General features: G+C 37.3%; 1 protein-coding gene across 1 annotated transcript; it reads right to left on the reverse strand.

The window, feature by feature from the left end:
- Positions 1-136: 136 nt before the first annotated feature.
- On the reverse strand, positions 137-24,450 carry LOC135739060 (uncharacterized). Its single transcript, XM_065257317.2, has 19 exons — positions 23,984-24,450; positions 20,210-22,025; positions 16,770-17,171; positions 16,343-16,649; positions 16,175-16,269; positions 15,959-15,978; positions 15,583-15,617; positions 15,325-15,472; positions 13,656-13,815; positions 13,219-13,351; positions 13,092-13,126; positions 12,767-12,842; positions 12,621-12,655; positions 12,050-12,107; positions 10,770-10,859; positions 8,454-8,473; positions 8,334-8,349; positions 7,997-8,101; positions 137-6,391 (listed from the first exon to the last, which is right to left on the reverse strand). The coding sequence occupies exons 1-19, from the start codon at positions 23,993-23,995 to the stop codon at positions 6,367-6,369; spliced, it is 3,588 nt and encodes a 1,195-aa protein (XP_065113389.1). The 5' UTR covers positions 23,996-24,450; the 3' UTR covers positions 137-6,366.
- Positions 24,451-25,156: the final 706 nt, after the last annotated feature.

Below are 25,156 nucleotides of genomic sequence, written 5' to 3' on the forward strand. Positions count from 1 at the left end.
GAAGACCTTTGTTTATCATCCTGGAGCCGTTTGGATTTATTTTGTGAAAGATGGACGCACTTTTTTTGGACTTGAAGGTCGTGGACCCCGTAACATTACATTTAATCAACTGAAAGATCTAAAACATTTTCTAAAATATCCGAAAATGTGTTTGTCTGAAAAACGATGGACATATTCTACTCGGACAGCTTGGGGGTGAGTAAATCATGGGTTTAATATCATTTTTGGCCGAACTATCCCTTTAAAAACATTTAGCAAGTAGCATTATATATATACTGTTGGTGAATAAATCACGAATAGCAGATCTAAAGAATACACCCCACCTGTAGTGCTGCTCTCCACAAATATACAGTAAAGCACGCAAACCTTTCTGTCTCCGCCTCAAAGGCCTTGCTTACATCATGGACTAATGCTGTCACACAAAAGCAAATATGCTGGTCAAGGGCAAACAATCCAAAGCATTGACATTTTGTGCTGATACAGCTGAAATTCAAGCAAAGAGATTATTGCTTTAAAAAATATGCCAGATATTTGGTTAATGTGAGTGCGCCTTAAATTCTTCAGATTACAGACAGCCGGAGAGAGATATTGTTAAAGTGTTGTCCTCGATTAAAGGCCGGTTCGCTTCAAGGGCGATAAATAAACTATAAAGTTTTAAGAGTCGTCCTAAATTGAAGAGAATATTGATTTCCACACCACAACTTTAATAATACAAATGAACAATATTGACTTTCAGAGCAGCTGATGGATAATAAAAATGAATCCTTTTGAATATAAAGTCCCCACGTATCTGAAATGTAAAACATGAGCTTAGAACAAACATTGATTGTTATCACCCATTGGTGTAGATGTTAAAATTAACTTTTATGCATTTGGCATAACTAACATTTTTATTAATATGTGTTCCCTGGGACTCAAACCCACAGCCTTTCACGCTACTAAGGCAATGCTAAACCAACTGAGCTACAGAAACACATTTGTGGCCGTTTTCTTCATAGTTTTTGTTCTTTGTGTGAACGGGCCTTTATATATGCAGTTCATTATTTATCACCAGTTCTTAAAGGGACGGTTCACCCAAAAACTCACCCTCATGTCTAGTGACCGACCAATGTCTTTCTATGTTCTTCAGGACCCAGATGCACATTTCTTTTTTTATTAACTATGACCAAGTATCCTGTATACATCTTGTTGTTGATATCACTGTTGTTTCAGTTGTTTCATATTATTTACAACATCCTAAAACTGCATAAACAACATTTCAGACAGAATGTGCACTGAAAGTGAGGCAATGATCAAGATTTTCATCAAATAATGGATTATAGTTTAGTTTATTTTTCACCAAACTGTTTTGCCTGTCTTAAAATATACGGCACGAGTCCAGTGGAGTTATTTTTTAACACTTTTTGAAGTCCTTTTGAAGCGTGAAGAGGCAGTCCCCATCCACTCTTCTAAAAAAAATGCATCTTGGTTCTGAAGAACAAAGAAAGACATTCAAAAGACATGAGGATGAGTAAACACCATAGAGTGTAGACTGTGAAGAGCATTTTTGAAGCTTAAAGTAGACAGTGCCTGCCGTCGCCACCTTGGTTGCGCGTCACCGCTCATTGCTCGTGGATAACCGAAAATGGGTAAAGAGGGGGGACGTGGGTGAAGCTGAGGTGGCTGGTTCCTGAAACCACGCCCACCTGGCTTGATTCTAGTGACAGCAGTGGCAGTTCACCCATCACTCAAGTGGCCCTGCTTAGAATTAGCTAAAATTAGCTATAGACCAAAACACTTTTTATACCAGGCTGTAAACATGTTATTTTCTACTGTAAAGTTGGGCATTGTAACATGGAGGTCTATGGGAATTGACTCATTTTGGAGCCTGCCTCTAGCGGCCAGTCGATTTATTGCAGTTTAACTCTGCGTTCACACCAGACGCAGCAAAGGTGGCAAAACGTGCTATTTGCGTGTAGTTGAAAGTTTTAACATTCTGAGTTTACTCGTTTCATGCAAGGGTGATATTCAGTATCATTTGCGCGTGAACTTCTAGTTGTTCGAGACATTCACGCAGAAATTCTAGTCGTTCGAGTAATTCGGTCTTGAAATTCTAGCTGTTTGAGACATTCACACGGAAATTCTAGGCGTTCGAGTCATTCGCTTGTGAAATTTTAGTCGTTCGAGTCATTCGCGCGTGAAATTCTAGTCGTTTGAGTCATTCGTGCGTGAAATTCTAGTCGTTTGAGTCATTCGTACGTGAAATTCTAGTCGTTCAAGTCATTCACGCGTGAAATTATAGTCGTTTGAGTAATTCACGCGTGAAATTTTAATCGTTTGAGACATTCACTCGGAAATTCTAGTTGTTCAATTCATTCACGTGTGAAATTCTAGTTGTTTGAGACATTCACGCGGAAATTCTAGTCATTCAAGTCATTCGCGTGTGAAATTCTAGTCGTTCGAGTCATTCGCGCGTGAAATTCTAGTCGTTCGAGTCATTCGCGCGTGAAATTCTAGTCGTTCGAGTCATTTGCGCGTGAATTTCTAGTCGTTTGAGTCATTCGTGCGTGAAATTCTAGTAGTTCGAGTCATTCACGCGTGAAGTTCTAGTCGTTCGTGTGTGAAATTCTAGTCGTTTGAGTCATTCGTGCGTGAAATTCTAGTAGTTCCAGTCATTCACGTGTGAAATTCTAATCGTTCCAGTCATTCACGCGTGAAATTTTAGTCGTTTGAGACATTCACTTGGAAATTTTAGTTGTTTGAGTCATTCGCGCGTGAAATTCTAGTTGTTTGAGACATTCACATGGAAATTCTAGTCGTTCGAGTCATTCGTGCATGAAACTTTAGTCGTTCGAGTCATTTGCGTGTGAAATTCTAGTCGTTTGAGTCATTTGTGCGTGAAATTCTAGTAGTTCGAGTCATTTGTGCATGAAATTCTAGTCATTCGAGTCATTCACGTGTGAAATTCTAATAGTTCGAGTCATTCACGCGTGAAATTTTAGTCGTTTGAGACATTCACTTGGAAATTCTAGTCGTTCGAGTCATTCGTGCGTGAAATTTTAGTCGTTCGAGTCATTTGCGTGTGAAATTCTAGTCGTTCAAGTTATTCGCGCGTTAAATTCTAGTCGTTTAAGTCATTCGTGCATGAAACTCTAGTCGTTCAAGTCATTCACGCGTGAAATTCTAGTCGTTCGAGTCATTCGCACGTGAAATTCTAGTCGTTTGAGTCATTCGTGCGTGAAATTCTAGTCGTTCGAGTCATTCACGCGTGAAATTCAAGTCGTTCGAGTCATTCACGCGTGAAATTCTAATCGTTTGAGTCATTCACACGGAAATTCTAGTCGTTCGAGTCATTCACACATGAAATTCTAGTCGTTTGAGACATTCACACGGAAATTCTAGTCGTTTGAGACATTCACGCGGAAATTCGCGTCATGGAATGGGCTTCTGCGACTCCGCTCGCTTCCTGTAATCACGTCACTATTATAGCAAGCTCCTGATTGGTTAACGCTGCACGATTACCCGCCAAAAATTCTGAACTTGGGCGTTTCCCCCGGCAATGCTCAATTCACGCATTGCGCACCATTTGCGCATACAGCGCTGCAGGATGCCTATTCCTGTCTTTGCATTGACTTAACATGTAAATCACTCACTCTTGCAGCCTCTTCTGCATCTGGTGTGAACGCACAGCAAGTCACTTCCATATTGGCTTCATCAAAGAGATCGTAACGTTGTCCCTTGGTAAATACTGACGAACTCAGTATTTACAGAGTTTGTCTTTTTTGAGAGAACTATCCCTTTAACTGATTTTCCGTCAGTACCCAGATTTGACTTTGAAAATCGAGTAGCCTAACAATGTTATCATCCAAAAGTAAACCAAAAATATTCTCAAAACCAAACAATTGAATCAAACCAGAAACTCCATAGCCACTATCATATGCACCCATATTTTAGGTAGTTTACAATCTACATCATATTTATACCTTAAAACGTTTGGCTAATGATTAGTTTAGCATTTGTTTAATTCAGCCAGCATCTACCATGTAACCAACTTAAATCTACGATTTTTAAATACATCCGTAACAAAAGATATGCAGTGTATTACATAATTATATTTCACATATTGCCAATGAGGTGGTGTGTATCTGATAACAAAGCCAAGAGCATTTAACAAAGCAAGCCACGTTATCTTCCCCTGGGATGCCTTAAAAAGATTGTATACTTGTTCTGTTCCGAACCGGAAATGCTTTAAAATATTTTTTTGTGTGTGGTTGTTTGTTTATACAGTAGAGTTAATGTATTTATTAGTTACATATATTTATTGTTTATTTAAGCTCACCTCTGAAGTGTTTTGTGAACACGTGACATGAAGTAGATTTGTCGGCAGTGTATTTGTGCCAACATTATGCACGTTTGTGTGACTGGACAACTACAGCAATGAAAGATTTTATTCTTCACATTCAGTCATCAAAACGAAATGAACCCATTTTATTTATTTTGTTATTCGTCAGTCCTGCTATACTGTAGATACGGCGGTCTTCCTGAATCTACCCCTCTTGTCTCGTACTGTACCGAATGGTTGAAAGGTTACTGTTGTGTGCATGGTGTGCTTGTGTTTTTTGTAACAGCTGCAGTGCACCATTTTCAATTGAATGTAAATTAGAAAGTGCTCATCCATATCATTAAAGGAAAGTTCATATCAATCATAAGACGTAGTTGATCTGATGCCAGTAAAAGTGAGAAATTTATTGCAGAAAAAGATTAGATGGGTGATGAATACAGACAGTCCAGAGATTAAAGCCTTGTATACACATTACCAGGTTTGGATTTGTGCACTTTTAAGGAAGAATGTGAAGATTCTATGCTTGCTTGAAAAAATAGTGCAGGGATTTTGCTGCCCCCTGCTGCTGGATGTTTGCTATTGCATTGAATATTAAAATTAATCTGGGAGGGAGTTTAAGGAGTGCTAATGCTTGACACCTTGCCCCTGGGCCATGAGATTAAAATGTGTCATGTGTAGAGGCTAGCAGATGGTTACCACAGGTCACATGTGAATGTTTCTCAGCTTTACGGTTGCCAGGTTTAATGGTAACAGGTCATTTATGATCTTCAAGAATATTTATGACCCCCAAAAGTTTATTGGGGACATTTGTCACAGCTTGAGCTCATGTTCAGTGTTTTGTCTATGTAAAAGCATTTATGCTGGATATTATACCCTCTTTCTCTCCAGTGTAATGTGAAATAATCTGTGAGAAATGTCCACTGGGAGAAATGACCTCTTGTCTGTCACTGTTTGTCTTTATGCGTCTATTGTACACCTATCATATCTGTGTGCGGTTTGTATTTTACAAAGTTATGCACTGCATGGTGTTCTTGTTCTGATTTGCACTTTAATTTTTATTGTTAACAAAGGGAAAATAAAGTGGTATATGCATTTTGTAGTTTGCATAGTTATTTCAATGTAATATTGCAATGTTTTCGGTGATTAACATTAACATTAGCGCTTTGAAGCAAATCAGCACATAAAAACTTTCAGAGCATTTTAAACAAAAATAATGCAAAAGATTACAGCAGCTGTGAAATTATAGTATTTGTAGTAGACTTTACATGCAATTACAAAATACAAATGAAAAACACAAACTTGTACTACAAGCATGAACGTATTTCCCTAATGTACAATAGCCCACCTGAAGACTGGGAATACTTAAACACAAAGAACTGTTTGCAAGCCTAGCAAAAATATAATATTCATCTTAGTATCACAAACATAGACTATGGTAATATAGACCTTTAAGATGCAATCCTAAGACTCCAAGAAAGTTTTTATGTTTTATCTCAGGAATTGCACCTGTACATGTGTACATTACTGTATATAAACCTCACCCAGGTACTTTAACATTTGCTATTTTAGTTTGACCCACTTCAAAACATGCTGGGTTATTTTCAGAAGGGATAAACCCAGCCGCTAGGTTAAATAAAAGGAACATGTTTTATTTAAATATTTGACCCAATAATTGGTTAAAACAACCCAGCATAGGTTCAATCTCAATTTATGTGTGTGTGTGATTTATTAAGACAAGACAAAACTGTGCACAACATTTGTCATTATATACACAAACAACAGATTCAGTATGTGTAGCTGAATCTAAAATGAAATAATACTTCCTGTAGACTAAAAACTGAGATCTCTCGTATTACCTCACCGGGCATTTTTTACATACAGTAGAATGAACAAAAATCTCGCCTGCAGCCACTAGCTCACTTAGACATGTACAGTCACAAACAGTATCTTTCACACTCGACAGACACATCTTCTTCTTCTTCTTCTTCTTTGCATGCGATGAAGTCATTTCCCGATGTATTCATCAAATGACTAGACATGTTGCATTATTTCCTGATGGTTTTGAGTGCCCTGGAATAGACAAAACATATCCAGAATGTTAATATGATCCATACAAAATTTTGCCATCTTTGTTGCATTACATTGCTAGAAAAAACTATTACGATTTCTGTTTGTTTTCCAGGGAAAACTCTATATGGAAAACCCATTGCCTATTGTTATTGTCCTTGTTTATTTAAAAAACCTATATTGCACAGATGCAAAACATTCGGTATTGTTTTTAACACATGTTGTGTTGTCCCTTTAATTTATTTGAACACAACATCAACATTTAACAATGTTAAATAGCATAACACAAAAATGTGTAAAAAAAAATGAACACATCCTTTCTTAGAGTGTACAAAATAAACATAATACAGACACAAATATTTCTTAAAAAAAAAACTAAGGGATAGTTCACCCAAAAATAAAATATTAGCGGATGACTCCAGGCCGGATCTGCACCGGAGCTACTGACTTTGGCACGGCTCCGGTGTGGATCCGGCCCGGAGTCGTCTGCTGTCCACACATCCTCAAGTTGTTCTACCTGTATAACTTTGTAGTCAATAAGTAATTTGTAGGAATAAGCAGGAATAGAAGCAGCATTTACTTCTATAGCATGAAAGTAGGAAAAAATACTATGGAAGTCAGTGGTGCTCAAAAATAGTTTAGTTGCAAACATTGCTCTAAATCTTTCTTTGTGTCCAACAGAAGAAAAACATTTTTGCAGGTTTAAAACAGTTTGAATAAATGATAACAAAAATTTCTTTTTGGGGGGTAAACTATCCCTTTAAAAGTGTACAATCCTTCTGTGTGAAGATTAAAGCCCTGCCCAAATGGCGCACTTCATGTGAAATCGGTCTCGTGGCCTTAAATTGCCTATGCTCGCTTAGTCTACAAGTCCATAGGGTGTCCCATCTGTAATTTTTATGTTCCGAAGTGTGCTCATCAATGCCCCTTTTGCACCCTTGATGCGGTCTTCGGCGAAACCCAAAAGTCGAAAGAGCAATCAGATGACGCATGGGAGGAGTTCACACTGATGGGCAACTTCTCTTCCTATTTCCGGCATGACGCTTTAGTCTGTTCCAAAATACGACTATCCTGGACTCACATCAAGGGTCTCTAAGGTCTCCACTACATGATGTCATCAAAGTGTGGCCTCTGAGGAAGTCCACAAGTCTGGAGTGTGCCATTTTGGGACAGACTCGAGCGTCATGCTGAAAATAGGAAGAGAAGTGTTGTGAACCGTCTAATTGCTCTTTTGCAAGGACTTCTGGGTTGGTAAAGTGTGTGGAGCCTGCAGCAGTGCGGGCTTCGCCGAAGACCGCATCAAGGGTGCAAAGGGGGCGCTGATGATCACACTTCGGAGCGTAAAAATGACAGATGGGACACACTACGGACTCGTAGACTAAGCGAGCTCGCGCAATTTAAGGCCACGAGACCGAAAGTCCACATGAACTGTAGCCATTTGGGACAGGACCATACAGTAGTCTATGGCATGTAAACAGTTGCAGAACACTGCTATCCAACAAAGATGCAGCACAGCAATACAAAGAAGAGATCATAAACCTTCACAGCAACTGTCCAATCTGTATTATAAACAAGTGTGCACTCTTTGTTAACACATATCACACGTACTTGCTGTATATCGGTTCTGAGTCGCTAGCACTAAGGTCGGCATACAGATCTGGAGGAGGGAGGACCTGGAAGTGTGGGATATCTTGATCATCTACCTCTTCAATTCTGGAAAGAAATAATCCAAACAAAACAAATAAATAAGCAGTGCTGGTACAGAACAGCACCTCAACATGCCGAAGGGAACGAGACAGTAAAAAAACATTTCAGATATTCATGAAAAACCAGTCTGACTGCATACTCTAGCAGAGGAAAGTCATCTCATGATTGAATTAGTGTGCATGTTACATGTGAGAACCTGCACATACGCATGGGGTTGACATTTTTTGTGAATACTTACAGATTGACAGGATTCACTTTAAGTGCGAACCAGACATGGGGTAAAGAAAAAGAAAACAAATGTGAGTGCGTATAAATACAATTGTTTATGTAATAAAAGCAAAACGTAACAAAAACATACCTGCTCTAGGCATTTTCATTCTTTGATGGACAAACAAGCAAGGAACAAGGAAACAGGACATAAACAGCACATGATTAATAGGAATTTCATAACCTTAAAGCTGCACTATGAATGCTTCGGACTCATTCTCAACATATGTGGCGGAAATATACAATTGCAAGTTGCTCATTGTATTTTCTACATCGATAGTTTTGGCGTTGCTCTTCTGCATGGATTAACGTAATGGTTTGAGTTACACCCATTTGGGAGTTGCTTCTCTCCAAAAAAAAAAAAAAAGACTTACAGTGCATTCAATCTGTATTTTTTCAGTATGTCTGTTATCTGGGAATGAAACCCAGGACCTTTGCACTGCTAACACAATGCTTTACCAAACAGGAACACCAAAGCAAACAATAACCCAGTTGATTCAACTTTAAAAACATAGGGTAACTTGCTGCCCTAAAAATGTCGATTTTGCCGTGTTAACCGAACAAGTAACTTTAAGTTAAATCTACTTAAGATTGCTAAACTGGCAATTTAATGTCAAAGGAAAACACAACAGTTTTTCAGTATTTTACTATGTTCTTACCTCAACTTAGATGAATTAATACATACACTATCTTTTTTCAATGCGTGCACTTAATCTTTGTACAGCGCCTCGTGAATGTGGTAGCATTTAGCCTAGCCCCATTCATTCCTTAGGATCCAAACAGGGATTCATTTAGAAGCCACCAAATACTTCCATGTTTTCCCTATTTAAAGACTGTTACATGAGTAGTTACACGAGTAAGAATGGTGGCACAAAATAAAACGTTTGTTTGGAGCCATAGGAATGAATGGGGCAGGGCTAAATGCTAACACATTCACGAAGTGCTGTATAAAAATTAAAAGTGCACGCATTGAAAAAAAGAAAGGTATGTATTAATTCATCTAAGTTGAGGTAAGAACATAATAAAATATTGAAAAATGGTGGTGTTTTCCTTTAAGACAACTCTGCAATCTTAAAGAGTAACTAAACCCCTGGTCAGAGCCTGACTCCACCCACTGCAATATTTGAAAAATGCAAGAAAAGTGGGCAGATCCCAACGGAGATAGAGGGGACGAACTAAGTGTGTGGTGAGATCGTAACAAGGGCGTGGTGAGCTTGAACCTGCTTACGTCACGAGTTATTTCTTGGACCCAACATCCAATAGGAAAATTCAACTGCAGTAGCCACCGTTCAACCTGAAGAGGGCAGCACTCAGACGTTTTTACACCATATATTGTAGTATTGAAACACTTTATATCCAAATGTCAAAAAACTTACTAAAATCAATGAACAGTACTAATAAAACCCCATTCTTACAGATCATTAACTAAAAAAAGTTGGTTTAGGGTTTAGTTACTCTTTAAGCTCGCAAAAAAAAGAGGCCACCTTGCAAAGCAAAGGGAACATCAAGTAAAGCAAAGGCTTCAACTTCACACAGAGACCTCAACACACAAGTTTCAATAATGGTGACAGTAATCAAATCTCATGAAATAAAAAGATGAGCTCTTAACTTCACCACAAAAATAAAAAGCAAAAATGATAACAAAGACTGCAGTAGTAGTATATATATATATATATATATATATATAGACAACAAACAGCAAAACAACAGTCCTATAAGAGTAGCAGTTAATTTTCGCAAAGCATGATGGGTAAAATTTACAAATCCAGAGATTTTAATAAGCTAAAATAAATTGATTCAACTCAAAATATCTTGTTTAATGAGAGAAATCATGCAATTCGTGCATAAGACTAAAACTCTTATGTAGAGGACATTTTTCAGGGGTAAGATTAAAGGCGGTATGCATGATTTTGGAAAATCACTTTGGAAAAGGGTGTCGGGCCGAGTACCAAAACACACTTGTAGGGTCTATCAAAAGAAGGTCCAGATTCTAGTGGGGTAGGGGCGTGTTTGTTAAGGTGATTTTAAATATTAACATTGGCTTTCAGAGATCATGCACCCCCCCTTTAAGTATACTTATTTACTGTATTTGGGTTAAACAAATGAGAGATCAGTTTAGCCACTAGCCGGACCGATAAATAAATCCAGATTAGAAGTTTACTCAAATTCAGGCACATAACCGTGACAACACGCATGCGTCCTTTGAAACCATCTCTACAAGATATACATCAAAAAAGCCAAGTATGTAGCATCTGCCGCCTGATCTTCTCTTTGTTTACAGATATGATGAATGATGCGAGTCAAATTTTAGCCTTTATTCATAGAGCAGCTTTAAAATGTAAAAGCAAGTGATGTTAAGTGAATTAATAAAAACACATAATAACATAAATTGACAATAATGTCTTACACTGGTGTGTTGTTTATCTGTAGAGGCTGAGAGGGCGTTTTTGGTTGTGTGAAGAATGTGGACAATTTTTGAAGCGCTTCGTGTTTCGCTCTGCAATGAACAAAATACAATTATTTTTATCTGCTTTTGCGAAACAATTCTTGTTGCACCTTATTTTAAACAACTTGAATTAATATGCCATTGAAACACTTGACTAGTAAAGAGTTGGTACAAATTAAGTTTTAAATAAAGTTGGATTATTTTGATAATTTGTAAGAACTTCTAACTAGTCAAAAAAAATTTATGACTTATTAATTCGATTTGTTTAAATTTAAATATTTCAGTGCAACAAGGCATTTTATAGTTTAGAGTTCAAGGGTTCAGATCTAATATAGTATAATAGAACTACACAACCGTACATGTTTGCTAGCTGTCCCTGGCAGAGATGTATAGTACTTAAGTATTTTACTTTCTACACAAAAGTAAATTTTCAATTATTCGTATTTTATAAGTGTTTTTCTTTGGAAAACATACATTCCAAAACATATTATCATAATTTTTGTTCCACTACATTTCATAATTTCAAGTTTTTGGTTTATATTTAATTTTTAAGTGCAATAAACTTCTAGTAATTTTTTGTACTTTTACCCTAGAAAGTAAAAGTACACAATTTTTATGTAATTAGGCATTAAATCAATTTTAATATGCAATATATAATAAATACACAGTATGATTCTATGCTTTAGAATGTAGTGAACATTTTTTATTAAAGAAAAGTAATTTTTTTCCCAAGACAAACACACTGATAAAGCACAGATGCTTGGAAAATGTATATACTTGACCTCTGGTCACTGGGGCAGTACCCTTTAAAAATTTACCATTTGGGTACAAATACCTTTGATGTACTAATATGCACTTCCATGTTTGGTACAAGTAGACTACAGGTATGTACCTCTGCAGTACTATTATGCACTCCTTACACTGAAAAAAATGATTCATTGAATTTAATCAATTTTTTTAAGGTAAGTGGTTGCAATCAATTTATTTAAGCTACATTTAAACAAAAGTTTTATATTTTATTTACTTTACTAATCTTTTTTGTTTAAATGTAGCTTAAATAAGTTGATTGCAACCACTTACCTTAAAAAAATTTATTAAATTCAATGAATCATTTTTTCAGTGTAGGTGCAAAGTGCACCTTTTGAAAGGGTTCTGCCCCAGTGACAGCTAGGGAACAGTGTATAAAGTAAACATGTCGTTTCAATAAATAAAGAAGTAAAGTGGAAAAGAATGGCCCTTACTGCACATCTGAGTAATTTCCATCCGGCTGTGCTTGGTGAACAGGACCTAGATCACTCCCTAAAACAAGTACAGTGATATTATATTCAATGCATTTCAACATGAATCATTCTGTTGGACTCTGTAGCATTTAGTCACACTTTGAGTTTCTGTATAGGTCATTCTGCTAATATGACTGCACCTTTTGTCTCCAAAACAAACAAGAAAGTCATATGCACTGTAAAAATGATATCATATATTTTAATAAATCAAGTGAAACAATTCTAACTTGTTTTTCAAAAGTCAAAAAGTGAGTTGAATTGACTTGTCTTAAATTTCATGCTGCACATTTTACAGTGTGATTAGATTTTAATTTTCTATTTTTGGATGCACTCTCCCTTTAAAAGCATAACTCGAGTATAATGGGATAACCCCATACATCAAGGTACAAATGGAAATCTATTCTTGAAAGACAATGAATAAATATAGACCTTTGAACAGTTTGAGTAGTTTGAATACTATCGTTTTTGTCTTCTGTCTTGGCTGTCCCTGTGAAAATGTTTCAATCATGTATCATCACGAATCGTGACTCACCTCTGGTTGGCGTGGCCATCCTCTGATTCAGCCCTCTGCAATATTGAACATACGTTTCTTGTAAAGAATACAACAACCTAACTGTCAAGTTTATTCGATAAGTGACACATGGCCAAACGCACACAAAAATCGGAGGTGATACTCACAGGTGTGCCATTTGACCGGATGAGCCGTACGCGGTGTCCTCATCATCATATGTCCACTCCTCGCTGTCATCTGAGACTGAAAAATAAACACAAATTGAAAATGAACACATTGAATCAGTCTAAAAACTGTATGGGATCTAGAAAGCCTAAAAACATCTTTAATGAATATCTAATTTGCAAATAATGTTTGCATTACTTAACAAAACATATCAGCGGATAAGAAGATATTGATATTTGATCGCATGTCCAAAATATCTTGGTAGCATCATTGTACTTTTGGACATTGTGATAAAAATCAATAAAACTGAATATGAAAGGTTCTTACAGCTCTCATGGTTCATGGCGTAATGATCCGAGGTCCTAAAAAACACATTTGGAGATAAAAATGAATGGTTAATTTCGGGTGTGAGTACAAGATACAGTGTTAAGGCTGTAGTCGTTTCCATGGTTACCTGCTGTCTGTACTGGTGTGCTCTCCATCCCTGACACCGTTGCCATTGGGTCTGCTGGTCGCTGATGTCATCTTCCCCAGCTCCATAATTCCATCGATATTCAAATCCATGCTCTCTACTGGGACATAGCCATCTGCAAAAAAAAAAAAAAAACACACAATGCATTGCCACTCCACATTCCAGTACAACCATCTGAAAAGTGAGATAAGAGCTTACATACACAGTGTGAGAGATAAGCCAGAGCTCAAGGACTAGTTTAAGTCATTGGTTAGCGAGAAATCTATGCAGGCATTCAATCCTTATCAGGGTAAAGTCATAATAAGGGCACCTATTTATCTCCATTCGTCATTTAACAGTAATGCTAATCATTTGTGACTTGAATTAATGCGCGTGTGTGTAGATGTGTGCATTCCTGTGATTTGTTGTGTTAAGCTTACATCTGTTGTTGATGTCCTTGCCAAGCCATTTCCCTTTAGGGCAGCTGGTGGTACGAATGATGCTCACTGTTTCTCCAACTTTTACCGGCAGGTCATTTTTACGGCCTTTACAATCCTGGATCACTTTAACTTGATACATGGCCTCTTCCTGCCCTGTGATCTACATCAAACAGCAACACACACACAGAGAGTTAAATGAACTGACCTTGGCGCATGAATTAAAAACAAGACTTTAACTGTTAGCGAGAAATTGAAATGTACGGCTCATTTCACAATCGATTGGAATGTTCAGGTTTAGTCATGGTAATTGCAGTCTTTGATTTTCTGAAGGCGTGGGATGTGGTAGCAGAATGGACCGTGAGTGCTTAATAAGCAATAGCCAAATTATCAATGCAAAACTTACAAGTGTCTCTTACAGATTATATTCTTTCCCACCGGTCGGATCAGAGTCACAGATGCTACAGACACTACTGTAATGCACATATTAGATATATGAGGATGTTTTTTATTTATTTATTTTAATTTTGAACAATTTAAAGGGACACTCCACTTTTTTTAAAAATAAGCTCATTTTCCAGCTCCCCTAGAGTTAAATATTTGATTTTTACCGTTTTGGAATCCATTCAGCTGATCTCCAGGTCTGGTGCTACTACTTTTAGCATAGCTTAGCATAATCCATTGAATCTGATTAGACCATTAGCATCGCGCAAAAAAATAACCAGAGAGTTTTGATATTTTTCCTGTTTATAACTTGACTCTTCATTGTAGTTACACTGTGTACTAAGACCGATGGAAAACTATAAGTTGCAATTTTCTAGGCAGATATGGCTAGGAACTATACTCTCAAACTGGCGTAATAATCAAGGACTTTGCTGCCGTAACATGGCTGCAGCAGGCGTAGTGATATTATGCAGTGCCCCGAAAATAGTCCCCTGCCATCCTGCAGCCATGGAAAATGAGCATATTTTCAAAAAAAGTGGAGTGTCTCTTTAAATGAACGGCAATAAAAATGATTTTCTTAGTATTTTTGTCTTGTTTTCCAGTACACTGTAAAAAACGTTGTTTCAGCTTAAAAAAGTAAGTTATTAGCTGACACAACAGTTTTTTGAGTACCCTTTCAAAAGGTCTTATATGCATGATTTAAGTGCAGATATTTACCTATGAGGTGGCAATATGTATAAGTACCAGTATGTATTGAGGTACTAATATGCACCCTTTAAGTCCAAAGGGTATCTTTTAAAAGGGTACCACCACAGTGACACCTTTTGTACCTTTATTATGAGACTGTAGGTAAAAAATAACCCAGCATTTACTTTTGAGTGTGGCAGAGTCTTTTCATGTTTTAAGAATAAACTTAACAATACTTATACAAGGTCACTTATACATCAATCTGGGTTATTTTCAACCCATGTCATTTAAAAAAGGGACAATTCCTGAGTTGTTTTGCAATGATACTGTGTGTGAATGCTGAACTGCAGAATTGCAAAAATAATAAACATTGGCCTATCATTGGTTAGACGAACAGATAGTCCCACCCCTAAACATACACCATTAGTGGAGACAATGTTACGTTGAAATATTTTGGCAGCACCATTTATATTTTCCAGGGAAATCAACCTACGGTCTTTGAAAATTAAGCTGGGACTTCACCACATCATCTCTTTATTACCTTGAATTTTTTCTTTATTTCATTCTCCTTCTTTTCCCTTTCCTTCTGCTCCTTCCTCTCTCGTTCCTTCTCTTTCTCTTTTTCCTTCTCTCGCTGTTTCTCTTTCTTCTTTAGTTCTTTGTCCTCAACCACTTTTTCTGAGTTCTTCCTGTAGATAGAGTTTGAAGACCTTTGTCAGAACCGAAGTTTAACTGAAGCTAGGCTAGGCTATAGTTTGGGAGCAACAACCTACAGTGAAAAAAAACTGTAGCTACAAACCTGGTGAACAAGCCTTTCTTGGGAGTCTCCTCTGCCTGAAAATGTTTGGGAGATTAACGGACAATGAACAAAGACAACGTGTTCGAACAGATCATCACAAACAAACAGATGACAATACTACTATTAAAACTCTTATTTCATCACCATTAAAATGAGGAGCCCAGATGCAAAAGCCACTAAATCAAAAATTTAGCGCCAACCACCTGCGTCAAAAATAATAACCGAATGCTCTTGGCACGTACTTTTATGTCAAATCATGCCAGACCCACTTAGCGGGTTTTGCATCTGAGCTTTTCAAATATTTGCATATATTTATATATATATATATAAATAAAATAAATGTAATATAAAAAATATAAATGTATAAAGAACTTACCACAGACTCAGCATATGGATCTGAGTCACAACAGAAATAAAAAGACAAGAAATCAGATAAACGAGAAGCTAAAACAGCATGACATATGTTTATCATTTCTGTGGGTCAAGAGTTTATCAGAGATAAGATTATTGAGAATGTAAATCACTACACTTTTACTTCCTAAAACGACACACTTTCTATAACAGAGCTTTAGTAAAGACTTTTTCCTCTTACTCTTTGGAGGTCCTTTCAACTTCTTGTTCTTTGGTGTTTTCCCTTTTTTGTTCGCAACAAGGTCTTCATAGATATAGTCACTGTAATCATTGTTCCTGGAAGATGATCACAACATTTTAAGGACCATTTTACATCCTCCAGTAAATCATTATGTGCTTTATAGCTTACCCTGACGGGGGCGATACATCTCGACTGACGGGTGAGTTTCGCATTTGGATGTCTGGCTGTGGAGAGCTTGCAGATTTGTAATCTACTTCTCCATAGTCTTTGCGATCCATGTTTGGAAGCACATCCCCTGCGGTCGGATGTTTCGGAGTCAGATGTTCTGATAAGGCTTCACTGTGAGCTGATATTGGTCTTACAGAACCAGACGCTAACGGAGGTACCGGCTTAAAATTCGGAACGGCTGGAGGATCAAATACCTCGGCATCTTCAAAAGATGGCTCCTCGAATGAATTGTCATAGGGTTGCTCACCTAAAAGATGTAGAAGCGGGGAATAACTTTGCTTATTCGGTGGACAAACCAACATGATCTTATATTACAGATATTGACAAAGTAGAGGACAAGTTTCTGATATATCGAGGAATTTCTTACCATATTCTTCTAGATGTTGATCAGGTATTGAGGGAACCTGGGGATGTTTGGCAAGAGGCTTTGATTTTTCATATGGAGATTCCATCATGGGAACCTGGGGATGTTTGGCAAAAGGCTTTGATTTTTCATATGGAGATTCCACCATGGGAACCTGGGGATGTTTGGCAAAAGGCTTTGATTTTTCATATGGAGATTCCATCATGGGAACCTGGGGATGTTTGGCAAAAGGCTTTGATTTTTCGTATGGAGATTCCATCATGGGAACCTGGGGATGTTTGGCAAGAGGCTTTGATTTCTCATATGGAGATTCCACCATGGGTGTAACAGAGGGAGGCTTCCTGGGTGGAGTTGGAGGAGGATTCACCTGCTTCACCAGTGTCAAAACCCCTGGTAAGGTTTGGCCTGCAGCAACATAAGAATTCATACTAGAATGGTCTACCACACTGTACACATCTATACAAAGGCATCAGAAACTATATTCAAATACCTCATATTCATATAATCTTTAAATGTGGAAAATTACAATTTACTCTTTCCCAACCATTGTGAAAATTTCCAGCAATCCTTTTTTTAAATTGTTATATGGTGGGGGCGCTATTACACATCTTATGAAAGATTACAGAACTTTAAGGGGCATGTACACCAAAGCAGCTTAAAACGGCAGGCGGATGTCGACTGTAGGTGCTTGCCAGCATTTTTTCAGCTGAGCTCTTTGGTTGCTATGATATTCCTGCTTTGTTTATCAGTCGTTGAACGATGCGCCGGTTGGTTATAGTGAAATTTGTCCCAACCCTACTCCACTGTGATTGGACGGCCGAAAGAGAAGTGACATTGGGAAGCTGGGTTTCCCAAAAGCATCGCTAACTTTCGTCGTTGTTACCATTGAACTCTATTAGTAACGACAGAACTTACGACCATAGTGTCTTTCGGGAAACGCTCCCCTGAACGTTTCACGTAAAGTTGAACATTTCCAGCTGCTGGCGTTATTGAAAAGCTTGGTGCTTCAATTGGAAACAATGGAAAACATAAGCCGTCATAAATACCTTGGTGTGCACGCCCCCTTAGGCTCAGAAAACAAATAAATATTATTTGATATTAATTCTGAATACAAGCTGGAAGAAGAACAGATTTTGTCTGCTTTTGGTTAGCTTTTCATTTATAGTGTTGTTAATTTACTAAACGTACTCATGTTAAAGTTTTGGGTAACACTTTACAATAAGGTTGTATTTGTTAACATAATAAATGCATTAGATGAATAACACTTCTATAGCATTTATTTATCTAGTTCATGTTTATTTCAACCTAATACATATTTAAAATCAAGAGTTGTATCCGTAAAGGGGACATATCATGAAAATCTGACTTTTTCCATGTTTAAAGCAACACCAAAGAGTTTTTTTTTTACCTTAAAATAACGTTTCCAAAAAAGTTTCAGTCAAAGTTTCCATGAAGGGCACTTTCACATTCGCTTTGCAGCCCTCTACCGGCCAAAACCGCACTAAAGAAGTTTCCAACCGTCAGGTTGCGGTCCTGTAGTTCGAGTGAAAACTACAAAAACTTGCTTTACGGCAGACCTACAATCCAATCAGAGCCAGCTATGCTGCAGTATTTACAACAGTGGGTAATGGACAATTACGCTTCTAACCTGTAGGGGCAGCAAAGGGCAAAAACTCTTTAGTGTTGCTTTAAGTGCAATAATTTGGTCCCCAGTGCTTCTATCAACCTAGAAAACATGAATAATATCAACCCAGTAACTTAATTTTGGTAAACCATTCTCCGCAAGCATGTGAAAAAATAGGTCATTGAAATTTAACCCCCCCTGTGATGTCAGAAGGGGATAATACTGCCCCTTAATCTGCACTATCCTACCACAGCACTGCCATTTAGTGCAGAGATCTACTCATTTGCATTTTAAAAGATACACCCAAAAATGGCACATTTTTGCTCACACCTACAAAGTGGCAACTATAATAAATTATCTATAAGGTATTTTGAGCTAAAATTTCACATATGTACTCTGTGGACACCAAAGATTTATTTGAAATCTTAAAAATGTTTTGTGAAATGTCCCCTTTAATACACCATGGTTTAACATGAATAACTGTATTAGCATTAGCAAACATTAACAAAGATTAATGAATGATAAAAAAACTATATTGCTTAATGTTACTTTATGTTCGCTTGTGCATTTACTATTGTTAACAAATTCAACCTTATTGTAAAGTGTTACAATGTGTTAAATTAAACTGTAATATTTGTATGGAAAATACAACTCAAAAAGCACAAATTTGGAAACATAGAAAGTTTTGTTTGGAAAATGAATGGCATTGCATAACCAATAAAAATGACAAGGTCAAGCAGACACAGCAGGTAAAACAGGACTATGGAATGAAAGCGCAGGAACTAGGATGTTTTGGGTTTCTACTTATGAAACAATCCGCATGATCAACTACAGAGATTGTGTGACTAAAATAAATGCTATGCATAGTACATATTTTTACACAATATACTGCCAACACCACATAATTGACATTAAAGATATTTTTTTTAGGCCAAACAACTCTACAATTAAATTTATTAAACTGAACTCTAAAAAATGCTGGGTTATTGGGTGAAAAAGAAATGAACCCAACATGTTGTGTTTTAACCTACCCTGGGTTGTTTAAAACTCATTGTTGGGTCAAATGGGTTTATTTTACCCAACGGCTGGGGTTTGTCCCTTATTGACCCAATGCTGGGTTGAATATAACCTAACATTGTTTTATAGTGGTGCACTACACAACTACTACTTACATTACTGAAGGGAATATACTGTACTGTATATAAACACAACCAACATAACCATTCTGTTTAATCTTTAACCAGAGTGAAAATATCTAAATTGCTTTACTCGTACAGCTGTCGAGTATTTCCTTAAGACAAAATACTCCACTGGTTCTTTGTTATTCTGACTATGTTTGACATGTTGCCCAACACAACCCACAAAATAGACATGTCTAGCATACCAACCCTCCCTCGACTAAGGAATCCGCCTACCTTTTTTCTCGGCAAGGTATTTAAACATTGTTTTTATGCAGCTATAGAGTGTTTCAATTGTGAATATTTCTAAAACCAAGGCCTACATCAAGGAACCAAGGAAACCAGGCCAAGAAAGGCTTGGTTTCCAGTCAAGACTTAGCTAAAGCCAAGACTACAACTTAGTTAATTTAAGATGTTTAGGCATTTTTTTATAAACATGCCTTAGACAAAGATGTTACGGGTGTGTATCTTGAGACAAATCAATGGCACTGGTGTTATTTAAGATCTGACAGTGCAAGTTATGTTTAGTTAAGATACCTCAAACATTAGTCTAGGACTAGCATTAAGCCTTGTCTGTAAAACCAGGGGTCATCAATTTTACTGTTTCCCAATCCCAATCAGTTGCCTAGACAGATACTTACTGTGATCAAGGCCATTATGCTGCGTTGTTTCAAGTGGATTGTTTATTGGAGCATGATCCGAATAGTCAACAGGAGGAAGGCCTTTAATATCAAATTCTTCTGGTACATTGAATGCTTCCTCGGGTAGACTTACTTCAGGTTTGGGAATGTGTGGTAAGACTTTACCAGTTGATGGTAGATTAAGTTGGGGCATATTGGGTGAATCAATGTTTGGCAGAGCTACCTTGGGTGCATCCATATCAGATGGGGTTGCATTGTCAGGTGTGGTAGTCGGGTTGCTTATTTTGGTCTGTCTCTTTGCCTTTTCCAAAAGTTCAAATACACGTTTATCAAGTGGTGAGGTTCGTTTAACTGGGGACATCTCCTCTGCTCTTGCTAAGAATGAGAGTGGTGACTTGATAGGAGACTGGTCATTCTTATCAGTAAGGGCTTTTGCACTCCCCAAGTCCAGCGACTTAGGTGTGGCTAGGTTATGAACCTTTGGAGGAGAGCTTGGAGCAGTTAATACGTTTGGACGAGATAGTAAGAGCTCTGGAGATATCGCTGAACGAGAAGGCGGGGAAGGGGAGGATGTCCTGGAGACAGCCGGACTCCTGGAAACTGGAGAAATAGATGCCGGGACTGATAAACTGGGCGTTGTTTGATGCGAAAAGTCGCTATTCATAAAATCTTCAGGAATAACTGGAGGAGGAATATCTGTGAAATCTTCTTCTGGTGGAGGAAATACCTCTGACAAACTGAGCAAATGTATATTCGGTTTAGCAGGTAGGGTTTCTGTTTGTGAAATCTCTGGCTTATGTAAAGATTGAACACGAATGGCTGGTTTTGGGATGGCTGCCTCCGGAATCTTCGGCTCGGGGCTTGGAGAGGGTGGAATACTTAAGGCAGAAATGCTGGGGACAGAAGGCTCTCCAGCTGAAATCCGAGAAGGCACAAGAGCCTTGGGGATGACAGGTATGGTTTCAGAAGGTGCAATAGCTGTTGTAGATTGGTTAACAGGAGTCAGAGGGGTTAGAGCAGAATGGTCAGCAGTACGAAGAGCTGGTATTGGGCTTTTCACAGTATCCGCCTTCACATCTGTGTTAACATTTGAAGGGCTAAATACAAATGATCTGGGTGCGAACACTCTGGCTGGTGAACCGGACAGAGGTGTAAGTGGACTGGGCTCAGCAGATGTCACATTTTCCATATTATTCCATTTAACATCTTTGGCAGGTTTTGTATTGTTAAATACGAAACTCTTGGGTGTGGACACTTTGGCTGGTGAAGCAGACATAGGAGTAAGTGGACTGGGCTCAGCAGATGTGAAGTTTTCAGTATTATCCCACTTAACATCTCTGCCAGGTTTTGTATTGTTAAATACGAAACTCTTGGGTGTGGACACTTTGGCTGGTGAAGCAGACACAGGAGTAAGAGGACTGGTTTCAAACTCTGGGGCTTTAGGTTTTATTGGAGCGACTGGCAGAACCAGTGGAAGATTCCTATCTTTCATAGCCTTCTTAATAATGTCGCCTTCCCTCTTCTGATTCTTATCCAGTAGTTCAGAATTGTTGAAAGGTCGTTGCACGTTGCCCTTTAACCCCGGAGGTGGAGAGAGCTGGCTATTGAGATTTTTATCATCTTTGAAGACTACACGTGGAGCGTGTATCGTCCCTTTTTTGATGGCAGTGTTGAGGGAGCTGATCATGGGGTTGTTGACTTTTGTCGGTGGAGGAGGGACGCGTATGGGTTTGTCTGGGACGACAGGTTTAGTGGGAATCTTCAAATGTTCACCCTGAAACCTTGCCCTCAGGGTCTTAAAGTCTACTGATTCGTTCTGAAATATAAAATGTAGGAAACCGATGTTAAAGGATTAGTCAATTTTCTTAAAAAACAATCCAGATAATTTACTCACCACCATGTCATCCAAAATGTTGATGTCTTTCTTTGTTCAGTCGAGAAGAAATTATGTTTTTTGAGGAAAACATTCCAGGATTTTTCTAATTTTAACGGACTTTAATAGACCCCAACACTTAACACTTCACTCAATTAATAGTTTTTTTCAACAGAGTTCCAAAGGACTATAAACGATCCCAAACGAGGCATAAGGGTCTTATCTAGCGAAACAATTGTCATTTTTGACACAAAAAATAAAAAATATGCACTTTTAAACCACAACTTATCATCTAGGACTGGTCCTGTGACGCACCAGCACGACCTCACGCAAAACGTCATGACGTCAAGAGGTCACGGAGAACGTATGCGAAACTATGCCCCAGTGTTTACAAGTGTGGAGAAAGAGGACCGTTCCGACGTTGTTGTATGTCGAATGATAATAATTAATGTCTTTGTGTCAGTTTATTGTTTTAAATGGTCCGCAAATGTGTGTTTCATATATGTAACACGTAACCTTTCTACATCACTATGCATTTACGTGAGGTCGCGCTGGCTCGTCACACAGCCGGAGGAAGAAGAGAAGTTGTGGTTTAAAAGTGCATATTTTTAATTTTTCTTGTCAAAAATGACAATCGTTTGATTCGTTTCGCTAGATAAGACCCTTATGCCTCGTTTGGGATCATTTAGAGTCCTTTGAAACTCCGTTGAAAAAATCTGTTAAGTGTTGAGTTAAGTGTTAAGTGTTGGGGTCCATTAAAGTCCATTAAAATGAGAAAAATCCTGGAATGTTTTCCTCAAAAACCTAATTTTTTTTCACGACTGAACAAAGAAAGACATCAACATTTTGTATGACATGGTGGTGAGTAAATTATCTGGATTTTTTTAAAGAAAATGAACTAATCCTTTAAATATATCAAAGCAATGTGACATTTTATGTTGCACCTTGTCAGTCACCTACACTTTAGATGTTACACATGATAGATTGTATTTTTCCATGCATATCACTCAATCCAGGCTAAAGTCTTATAATCTAATGAGGTTTGGAGCATCAAAGTTTGATTTCACTCATTGATTTCAGTTTTTGACATGACCTTACTCAATAGTCAATATTAAAGATATTAAGGTTATATTTTCACACAATGCTCTTTACATTATGAATGCTGCTTTATTTATAAAACAATAATGTACAACAAAAAATACTTTAGCTAGGTTTTCACTGGCAGGATCACATTTTTTTAATTGTTTATACTTTTGGAATGTCAGTGTCATGAAATGCATGAATTTCGCCTCCGCCTATTTGATGTTTTAGGACAGGAGTGGAGCTGGAAGCCATGTCAACCAATCAAATATAATTTATTACAATCAGTAAAATGTTAATACTGTAGATCAATAAACAGATTTTTTTAAACTTAGAAGTACTACACTGTAAAATATTATTTGCTGCCTTAATTTTTTTGTTTTGTTTTGTTTTGTTTATTCAACTCGGATTTACAAGTAATTTTAACTTAATATTATTTATCTTCACTATGAGTTATAACATAAAATACAGTTGAAATAAGTCAACTTCATTTAATACGTTTTTAATAAGTAGCAACTCATCTACTGTCAAGATAAATAATAGTAGGTTAAAAAGACTTGTGAATCTGCATTGGTTAAACAAATATAAATGAAGGCAGCAAAGAAATTTTAAAAGTGTATTGCAGGTAAAGTATAGGAAAGCCTATTTTAATGTATGATGAAACTACATGGTAATTTGATGTATTTTGGTATTTCTTAGCTTTTTGTTTAAACTTAAATTTCATCACAGCTCTCCAACATAAATTTTTAAACAATGTACACAGTTGTGTTACAAAAAATAAGCTGTAAAATGCATATACATGATAAAAACAAGTTTCTCACCTGTTCCATCATCCTGTCTCGAAGGCTTACAGCAGTTCTTCAAAAATATTCACTCCTCTCTTTTCATCCCCTCATAATTAATAATGCATTTAGGAGTTATTCCTGTACGATTGAAAATAAATCCAGCATGCGTGTTTTGTGTCTCGGTTGTTCGAGGATGAATGGCGCATAGACTGAGATCTCACCAATTGGTCCTCAGACTGGAATGAGGTCGGATGAGCATGTTCACGCACTAATGACGAACTCAAAGAACGTCCTGTCAAACGAGTCACTTCAGTGAACGACGACCAAGGACTGTTTTCATTCTCAAAGAATGCAGTCAGGCGAGATTCACATAGATCTATGAAGGCACAGTGTCTATTGTCATACTAAAATCCAACTCTCATTACGTCTCACATCAGGTAGGCTAAAAAAAAAAATCCACACCTTTTGTGATTACATTCAGAGAGGATGTGATTTACTCCCTCCTTAAGAATCTACCTTAACAACGTTAGTTATTTCATTTTTGAATTACTTTTTGAACGGAGATGTTAGTTTGGTTTACTACTGGATAGGTCTAAAGTATGCACCTGTTTTAATTTATTCACTTTACACCATTAGTGGAGATTTGTGACCCTGTCTGTGGGCTAAAGTCTCATTGTTATGATGTTAGCATCAAAGTTTGATTTTAATTTTGGACATGGCCTTACTTAGTCAGTATTAAAGATACCATTGTTATATTTTTACAGAATGTTCTCTGTACATTACATAGGATGATTTTTTGTAAAAAAAACAGTAAATCACAAAGACTGGGTCACATGTGTATGTAAAGAATTTCGCCGTGCTGTCACCAAGTGACATCTACCGGGCTGTTAAAATATTCAGACATCTATACAGTATAACATCTATTCATAAGGAGGTGTTTTTACTCTGTTTCCTTTTATTGTTTCTTATTTTAAATTGTAATGTTTTGGTGGTAATAGAATCTGCTGCTTGACATTTAGGATGACTTTATAAAATATCAGGTCATAACAACTTCATAGAGGACCAATCATTTACAAGCAGCTTGCTTTGTACATATCGTACCTAATTTTCTCCATGAGCAAGCAAGAGTGAATTTGAGAGTGTTGTGTACAATAATGTCTATATATATACAGTATGCTTATTTAATCTGGCACGTTCCACTTCAAAGAT

Source organism: Paramisgurnus dabryanus, chromosome 12, assembly GCF_030506205.2.
Source record: "Paramisgurnus dabryanus chromosome 12, PD_genome_1.1, whole genome shotgun sequence".
Taxonomy (NCBI): domain Eukaryota; kingdom Metazoa; phylum Chordata; class Actinopteri; order Cypriniformes; family Cobitidae; genus Paramisgurnus; species Paramisgurnus dabryanus.